We start from the raw sequence: 9,777 nt of genomic DNA, 5'->3' as shown, positions 1-9,777 counted from the left end.
GTATTCTGTGGGTAGGGAAGGATCCCCACTGGCAGAACACATTAACACTGCAGGAGTGATTCCCCCATCCACAGGTGACAGGGTGAGCAGGGACAGGCTAGGGAGGGAGGTCTGTCAGCAGGGGGGTGTGAGATGCTCATGGAGGGATATCAATCAGCGGGTGTGAGTGGTGGGGGAGTAACTGGGAGTGATATCTTTTGGAGTAGGGTCTGTCATCTGCAGGTTGAGAAATGGTCACCTGTGATATAAGTTGAAGGGAAGTGGCTAACATGGGAAGTGGCTGGGGAATGACCTGGTTGGTGGGGAGGAGTGTGAAATGGATGATGTGTTTCAAGTTTCTTTCACATTTGTGGTAATGTTTACTGCCCTCTTAAAAGTGATCTGTGGTATAGCAGCAGCCGACAGGCGTTCATGAGGTGCTAGTTGTTTTTTTTTTTAATTGCTGAATGGTAGTTTTACATTGTTGGACTATGCTGCTACTACAAGCGAGTTGCAGAGTGGCCCCATTGAAATCAATATTATTATTATTCAGGCTTTATATAGCGCCAGCAGTTTGCGCAGCGCTTTACAATATGAGGGCAGACAGTACACTTACAATACAAATCAATACAGGAGGGATCAGAGGGCCCTGCTCGTTAGAGCTTACAATCTAGATAGGCGAGTTTTTACAGGCGGTGCTGCCTGTCAAACTCTGCAGGCTCCAAGCTGTCCAATGAGCTCAGTGCCTCTGACAAGAAGTGAGGAGAAGCACTGTGAGATCATCCTCTCAGTCTGCTGCAGAGTGTGCCAGCTTGTATTTAAACTGGCTGCTCTATATGTAGCTTCTGACAGGCTGTGCAAGGAGCCGCATATCTCCGAAACCATACATGATAGGAGCCCCACATTTTGACCAGCGGTTGAGTAGGTCTTCAGCTACATACCCTCCAAATTTTCACCGAGCCATAGCCCTTGCAGTCAAAATTTATTTATTTTTTTTTTTTTTATGGGATCTTAAAAAAAAAGCCCCCCCCCCTCGTTCCCCGCTCCGTTCACGGCACCGTCATTCTTACTGTGGGCACCCGGCTCTGGATTCACAGCCGGGCACCCACTGCGCATGAAAAAGCTTACATAATGTACATAACATTGTATGATGGCTATCTCCAGAGTGGAGAGAGAGGAGAAAGGAAGGAGAAAGGAAGAGGAAAAGCCCTTGCTTTATTCTGTTTTTGTTTTTACTATAAATGTGTTTCTTTTGATAAAATAAAGATTTATATATTTTTTAACATGGGTTAAATCCTATTATTTACAGCTGCGTTATTTATTAACTTATGGGACCCTCCGCTAGCACGTGTCTAGCAATAACCTTCCCTGCACACACATTTTACATTTTGCTTTAATAGGAACTTAGGTTCACTTATAAATCCACTTAATTGAAGGTGCCCTTGTATATCTAAAAATACCTAAAGATATCGTACATCTCCACAGCCCTGGAAGCCTATTCTGTTACTGAAATTATTTTTGGCACTACCACCCCCTACTTTCTTATTGGTTCATCTTTGGGATGGTTAGATTGGCCCAGAATCAAAGTTGCTATTTACTAGTGATGAGCTGAACATATCCGGAGGTTGGTTTGAGTCAAGTTAAGTAAATATTACTAAAGTTCAAGTGCAGAATGCGAATACCATTCAGGTTAATAGGACCTCACTGTTAGAAAACAGTAATGGCAATTTTCCAGGATAATAGGCAAGAGATTGTCAAACAAATGGCATAGGAAGCCTAGCACTGCCCTGAGGGACACACACCAAAGCTCTCCTCCCCCCCGCCACCTGCCAGCACCCGCCATGTCAGTCCTGGGCCCGCAGATGGGTAAGCGGAGCGCAGAAGACATGGTCAGATGTGATGGCATGGAGAGGGGGGGGCATTACCGGGGGTGTGTGTGAGAAATCGGGCGGCTGCATGCTTTCACCTTCTCGTTAGTTTCACACAATCCTGGTGGCATGGTGTTTCATGTTTTTACAGGGAGTCCCCGAGTTACGATCATCTGACTTGCGAATGAATCCTACTTACGAACGGAAGATGGCGCCGACAGGCACATCGGAAAACAAAGTCGGAAAACAGCAGAAAACATTGGAAAATAGAGGAAAATATCAAAAAACAACGTTGGAAAACATTGAAAACGCCGTTCTGCGCATGCACGTTTGGATTACGTACAAATCCGACTTCAGAACAAACAGGCAGTCCCTAACCTGTTCGTAACTCAGGGACTGCATGAATTTATTTCAAGCTTTTCAGATCTGGTATAAATTTTAAGTGGGACCCTTGCAAAAAAAAATAAAAGTGAGGTTCCCCGAATTCTCTATCAGACCCCTAGGGTCTGGTATAGAAAGCTCTATTTGTGGGGAAAAAAGGACATCGCTTTTGTTTGGGAACCACGTCGCACAATTGTCAGTAAACGCGACGCAGTGCCAAATCGCAAGAAGTGCTCTGGTCTTTGGCCAGCCAAATGGTCCGGGGCTGAAGTGGTTAATAGACCTGTTTACAGACATGTAGAAGTATTTTGTGTCCACAAAGATGCGCTTATCTTTCAGAATCCCATTCAGCAGAAAGGATAGGATAAACTATTTCTCAACCATTTCCTTCCTGATTCAGCTGTTTTCTGCATAAAACCTGTTAACTCAAATAAACTGTAAACTGTGACCATGGAATCGGACCAAAGCACTTTTCATGATTTTCAGAATTCAGGTAAGAAATTAATTCTTGTAGCTGAATCGTGTGTAAAGAAGGCATATTAAGTAATTCAAAGAAACAATTTATAGAGAAATGATAAATGTTTGATTGTAATGAGATTTTGCTCTTTGCATGTTACCCTTTGTAGCTCTATGCTCAAAACCCACTTATATAAGGCAGTATAAGTGCAGAACGGTGTGCATAGTGCAGAACTAATTCTATAATAATCAACTTTATGTATGTATTGCTAAACAGCAACAAATTTGAATTTTTTTTCTGCAAAAATGATTTAGCCTTTGGCGAATTTTCACTGTAAGTGAAAATTCTCAGTTCTGCTCATTCACCTCTTGGGCAAAATTTGCTTTAAAAAATGTATGTGTTTTTTTGGGGGTTGTGTTTTGAGGGTAGATAATTTCTTTTTCTTTTGTATGTATTTGATTGTTGTTCTTAGCCCTTGTACACACGATCGGAGATTCTGACGGATTGTGTCCGATCGGAGCGTTTTGTCGGATATTCCGACTGTGTGTGGTCTGCATCGGACTGTTTCCGTCAGAATATCCGTCGGACCAAATTTTCCAACTTGCCGGAAATATTTTCCGACAAAATGCTCCGATCGGACATACTCCGATCATGTGTAGAGAATTCCGATCGGACAAAGTGCCACGCATGCTCAGATCAAATTCCTACATCAAAGCTATTGGCTACCAGCCTGAACGTAGTCCCGTCGTAACGAAATAACGTCATCACGTTCTGAACGATCGGATTTTCCGACAACTTTGTCCGACCGTGTGTATGCAACAGTTTCGGACAAAATCCGTTGGACAATGCGACGGATTTGGTTGTCGGAATCTCCGATCGTGTGTACAAGGGCTTAGTGTGTGTGTGTGTGTGTGTGTTGTGTGTTTTGTCTCAAATATTTTTTTCTTTCTGTGTTTTGTTCAAAACATTGTAAAATAATGAGGCTAATAAAAGTCTATTTGTCAGATAAGAACAGGCTCAAAGTAGTTAGAAAAAGCTTCTGTAACCCTCAAGAGCAATTTAACCGCTTCAGCCCCAGAAGATTTGGCTGCACAATGACCAGGCTATTGTTTGCTATTCGGCACTCCGTCGCTTTAACTGACAATTGCCTGGTCGTGCGACACCGTTTCCCGAAACAAAATTGACGTCCTTTTTTTCCCAAAATAGAGCTTTCTTTTGGTGGTATTTGATCACCTCTGCGGTTTTTATTTTTTGGGCTATAAGCAAAAGAAGAGCAACAATTTAGAAAAAAAAAACAATGGGGCTGATTTACAAATGGTTTGCGCCATGAGTTGCGGCACACGTCAATGCGCAACGGCCGTTTTCTGATTCACAAAGCATTTGCGCCTGTAACATAGCCGGCGCATGGGAGGCGGCGATCAGACATGGCGCACACATTATTCAACTCAGAATTAAAAGAAGGTGGAAATGCCAATATTATGGGGGTGATGGGGGTGATGTGAGGAAGTATAGTTATAACTGTCCAAGTAACAAATATGCCCAAAATAGAATGGAAAAGTAACTTTCTCTGAACAAGCTTGCTGCGCCTGCAAATACACTTGGAAGTGCGCGAGGTCAGTTTATGCACGCGTGTGCCCCTAGTGTCCAAAAGGCAAAGCGAGATAATATAACGTTGTTTCGCCCAGATGTGCCATTCTGCCGCAGTGAAACTGCGTCGGCTGGTCGGCAAGAGGTTAAAGCCCACTGCACCTTTAAAATCACCTTATTTTTGTCTTCGTCATTGAGTCCAATGTTATGGAAATGTTGTGGAAATGTGCAAATTTTTGATGAAATTTGGAGGAAATGCAAACGGCCAATTACACTCATCCAAGATGCTGTTGTTATTTTTCCACTTATAACTAATGTTATAGCTTTGGGTTAAGTTTATTTTAAAGGTTAGGTCAAAGGCTTATTCATCTCCAATTTAACACCAGGTAGTTCATGCCACTCTCCCGTAGAGTGTTTGGAACCCCCCAAAACTGGGTTGCTCAGGTATCCTACTAGTAACCAGTTTCCTGATCACTGGCTCAGGTCTGCCCTCTCATACCTAAATATTATTTGTCAATGGGATTAGCAGCCACCAATAAGGTTTTGGGGATCCTATGTGGGTTTCCACCAACCCAATAGACATATTTAGCACTTTGGAAGTACTTTTCGATCATATTTGTGTGAGATTTTTGGGGTTTTTATTCACCAAACTCCGCAGTGGATCATTGTCAATTTAAAGTAATTTCTACCTCCTAAGGCTCAAAACATTGGTTACAGTACCAATTTAGCCAGAGTAGCTAGAGCAGCCATCAGAACAGTACAATGAGCAGCCACACTTCAGACATGAGTAAAAATACCACTGTTAAATACATAACCAAGTATTGTCTGTAATCTGTTTCAACCAACCCATTATCAGTTGTAAAAGTGTAATCTTACTTAAGGACAATGGTAAGTAATACATTTTTTTAGAAGCTGGTGTCTATACATTCCCTGTGCAATGTTTGGCTGGCCATAGATGCCTTGCTTTTTTCTTTTGATCAGCCAGAGGGGTGCTAAAAGAAAAAAAAAATGGAAGGATTCCCCCCATCTATACAAGCGAGGTGGATGGAGGAATCTTACTCTTGGGGTATTGTATACTGACAGTGGGTCTCTATTGCTGTCAGGATACACTGATCAGCAATTGGCTACAGCTGGCTGATGAAGAAAAATGTTGCAACACTCCCATTGAACAAAAGAGAATAGTTAGATTGACTTCTGTCGAGCAAGAATGACCATAGATGGATCAAAATGTTGCCAGTCCCTGCTGAAGCAGCAGCATTTTGATTCAACTATTCAGCTTTAGACTTTGGCAGTACCCTATGGTATTCTTCTATATTAAAGTCCAACTCCACCTTCGAAAAATAACCAAACAAAAAAAAAAAATAGGCACAAGGAGTGAAAAAATTAAAAAGGCAGATTTGAATGCAATACTCACCTTCTCTTTAACACTGCCCATGGCATCTTCCAGGATGAATGATGTCCAGTGTGATCCAAGCCACTTCCCATTAGCCCAGTCCATCATGGACTCTAGGGGTTCACCTTCACATAGCTTAGACTTGCAGTAATGCTGGACAGAGCGGTGCTCACGCTTTGTTACCTGAATGCCATGCTGTCCAAAAGTAAGGTCCACCACCACCAGAGCAAAGGAGGTCATTATGTCAGCAGCCATGCAATCCCGACTGCAGGAAAAAAGGTATGTATAACAACACAATAGGGTCAGGGTAAAGAATGTTGTTGGTCTTTAAAATAATAATTTTAGAATTTTAAAGTTCTGGTATACTAACATCCCCTTTTGTGTTGTAATTTTAGGAAACAGATGGTCTAATTATTACAGGCAAAACCCAGAACGGCTTTCCTATGGACTGCTGGCATTGTTGTATATACTGATTCTGGCTTTATTCATTACCGTATTCTCCAAGTGTAAGAATTTACTTTTTTTTTTCTTATTGTATTTCAAATTTGTATAAATTATATTATCTGTTTATATTTCTTCATGGCTTTTCACTGCTTGGTGCAATTTATTCTGGTTAGAAGAACACATGGACAGTCTGTGGATAATGATCACATGTTTGGTTTATCTGCAGTGGAGACTTTTTACTCTTTAAACTCTTTAGCCTTGGTTAGTGATTCTTCTCAATACACACATGCATATATACACATATTTACATACCACCTGCACTAGCAGCACATCATTCTCATTCCTTCCGCTACTTGTTGATACTAACTGGAACATTTCTGGCATCTAGTCGAGGGATATCCTGAAGCCAACATATACTGTATCAGCACTTTGCAGATATAAATATAGCACACTAGCCAGATCAGCTTCTGCCATTGGTGACTTTTTAACATTAAAATCCATCACAACTAGAGAGGCTGAAAATTATTCTAGGACCATTCTTCCCAAAATGCCATCACAAGCATTGTTATTACAAATTATTTAGTGGGCCTGTTTTCTCTTTTCCAGCCCAACATTGGACTGTGGATCAGCTAATAAGATATCTCAAGTTGAGTCATCATTATTACAGTGATGGGAAGAAATTGCACTCAGGCCCCATACTAGATGTTCCCCATTTACTTAAAAAATAGCAGGCTCCGACATAGCAGAGTATACAAAATGCTAAAATTAGAGGTCTTGTATACATAGACAGTATGTGACAACTACTGAACTTTTGAAATTTTCACCTGGAATTGCCCTACTAAACATCTCATAATGCATTTGCCAAAGCCACCATTGGAGAGGGTCTTCCACCTAACCTCTGCTCAGGTGCAAGACTTTAGCCAGTGGTGGTTTTGATATAGGTTTCAGCACACACTCTATAAAAGGCTGTTTTCCCAGCAGTCCTTTGTCAACATGTTGGGAGTTTAGTGAGGGCCAGCTGACATTGCTTTTAAAGAGAGTTGGTTAGTGTAGTGTAATGTGCTGCTACTACTTTGTGCGTTAAACAGTACTCAGTGCCATCAGGACAGGACTTAGGGTGGTGGGGGCCCCTGGGCTTGAGTCACTTTCGGACACTACCTTCTATACACTACCATATTTATCGCACCGGTGTATAACCCGCACCGGTGTATAACACGCACCCCAATTTTAGGAGGGAATTTTGTCTCACAGTCACGCCCAGTCCCTGTGTTATGTCCATCATAGGGCGGGACTGGGCGTGACTGTGAGCGGAGCGGAGCCGAATACACTCGGCTATGTATCTCGGTATGGCCCGCGGGGCCCCCTATTGGGCGGGGCCCATGGGCTTGAGCCCAGTCAAGCCCAATGGTAAGTCTGGCCCTGAGTGCCATACACAGTACTATATTCAGTGCTGTCAATTTGCTACTGATACTTTGCACTGAACTGTGGTTTGTGTAGCTGGGAAGTGAGAAGTACAAGCCCACCAGCATTACTGTGAAGATCCAACAGACTTTTTTAGGACTACTTTTTTCTGTTTGTCAGTGGCAAAGGGGTTTTCTTGCATATCTTTAATAGTATTTTTTTTGTTGTTGTTGTTTTTTTACCTTAAGAAATAATAATAATATTAATATAAAAAATATAAAAGGGGTTTTATTTTACTGTAGTATTTTCTGGTGGCTGTTTGGGGATTATATTTATTTTTGATTTTTTTTTTTGTGTTTGTGCTTTATTTTTTGGATTCTATTTTTAAGGGGGCCATTGACAGCATGATTCTCTTGGTGTCACCACAACAGCTGCCATTTGTTGGCAGTGAATCATCACAGATCATTGAGATGCTGTTTATTCCACCAGAATCATGCATTATTTTTGGGCTCTGAGATTGAGGAGAAGAATAATGGGAATGTATTGCCCTGTACACAGGATAGGATTTTCCGACAACAAATGTTGGATGTGAGCTTGTTGTAAGAAAGTCCAACCGTGTGTATGCTCCAAAGAACATTTGTTGTCGGAATTTCCACCAACAAATGTTTGAGAGCAGGTTCTCAAATTTTCTGACAACAAAACTTGTTGTCGGAAATTCTGAGCGTGTATAGACAATTCTGACACACAAAAGTCCACGCATGCTTGGAATCAAGCAGAAGAGCCGCACTGGTTATTAAACTTAATTTTTCTCGGCTCGTCGTATGTGTTGTACGTCACTGCGTTCTTGACGTTCGCAATTACCGACAACATTTGTGTGAGCATGTGTATGCAAGACAAGTTTGAGCCAACATCCTTCGGAAAATAAATCCACGGTTTTGTTGTCGGAAAATCGTATCGTGTGTACAGGGCATTAGAGCAAGGGACACCAGGCATGGAGAACCAATTGGTAGTGATGTTCCTACAGCAGCAGCATTCTGACAAGTTGGCTCCAGTTTCCCCCTGTAAGCAATTTCTATCATCAGTGTCCAAAAAAGACAAAATATATATATATTTTTTTACTGATCTCTATAATTTCATCCACTGGCTCCTGTGTCACTATAGGACACAGATGTTATATAGGGGCCAATGGAGTGAAATACAAGGCACAGTGGGGGATGCAGACATCTGATACATCCAGAAGTGTGCGGGAGGTTAGACAGCATTTCTCAAAGACAGTGAAGTTCATTGGTGCAGGAGGTGGGACAGGTGGGTATTGAATGCTTTATTTTGCAGGTTGGCCTTGTTTTTCGTTTTTTAAACAGTGGCAGAGGTGTTTTAAGGATGCTCTGGAACCATTGGATTTGAAAGGTGCTGTTCTTCCTTGGAGTTGTATAGTCAAAGCTTCCAAATGTCAAAGTCTGACAAACTTTTTTCCAAAACATGTACAAGCTGTAACTTGATACAAAGCCTTATTTTCAGGTGAAGTTTTGGCCACTAAAACAAGAGTCATTTGGAAGATTTTTTGATACCTATAAAACAAGACAGGAGACACTCCTAAGCCCTTGTACACACGGTCGGAGAATCCGTCGGAATGTGTCCTATCGGACCGCGTTGTCGGATAATTTGACTGTGTGTGGTATGATGCATACACGATGCGGACTGTTTCAGTCGGAATATCCGTCGGACCAAATTTTCCAACTTGCTGGAAATATTTTCCGACAAACTGGTCCGATCATGTGTAGAGAATTCCGATCGGACAAAGAGCCTGAACGTAATCCCATCGTAACGAAATTACGTCATCACATTCTGAAAGATCAGATTTTTTGACAACTTTGTCCGACCATGTGTATGCAACCGTTTTGGACAAGATCCGACGGACAAAATCCGACGGATTTGGTTGTCGGAATCTCCGACCGTGTGTACAAGGGCTAATACTTCCCTATATTCTCTGTGCCATTTTCATTCTCCAAGTGTCTGTTATACTTTGTATAAAGTGTATATTTATAAACAGACTTTGTTTCCATTTTTACAGCCTCTTCATCTGGGAATCTTCAGCTCGTTAGCAAGAAGGAAATTAATGACTTCAACAGTAAAGGTCTGTAGATTCAGTTGTGGCTGGGGTCAGGTTTTTGATTAAAATTAAAATGGATTTCCACTCCTGCCATATAATCTCCTTCCACAACATGTCAACCTGAAAAAAAAAAAAAACAGCAATCTTCAGATTCTAA

General features: G+C 41.7%; 1 protein-coding gene across 1 annotated transcript in view; it reads left to right on the top strand.

Annotated features, from left to right (window-relative positions):
• Positions 1-2,573: 2,573 nt before the first annotated feature.
• Positions 2,574-9,777, top strand: part of LOC143961025 (hepatic lectin-like) — a 54,315-nt gene continuing 47,111 nt past the window's right edge. The window contains exons 1-3 of the mRNA XM_077470148.1: positions 2,574-2,721; positions 6,061-6,171; positions 9,582-9,644. Coding sequence (XP_077326274.1) covers positions 2,679-2,721; positions 6,061-6,171; positions 9,582-9,644 — 217 coding nt within the window. The 5' untranslated portion in view covers positions 2,574-2,678. The remainder of the gene's footprint in view (positions 2,722-6,060; positions 6,172-9,581; positions 9,645-9,777) is intronic.

The sequence above is a fragment of the Lithobates pipiens genome, unplaced genomic scaffold, assembly GCF_037356315.1.
Source record: "Lithobates pipiens isolate NorthernLeopardFrog02 unplaced genomic scaffold, aLitPip1_a1.2 Scaffold_8, whole genome shotgun sequence".
Classification (NCBI taxonomy): domain Eukaryota; kingdom Metazoa; phylum Chordata; class Amphibia; order Anura; family Ranidae; genus Lithobates; species Lithobates pipiens.
The sequence above is the reverse complement of the archived record's forward strand: the minus strand, read 5'-3'. Positions and strand labels throughout refer to the sequence as shown.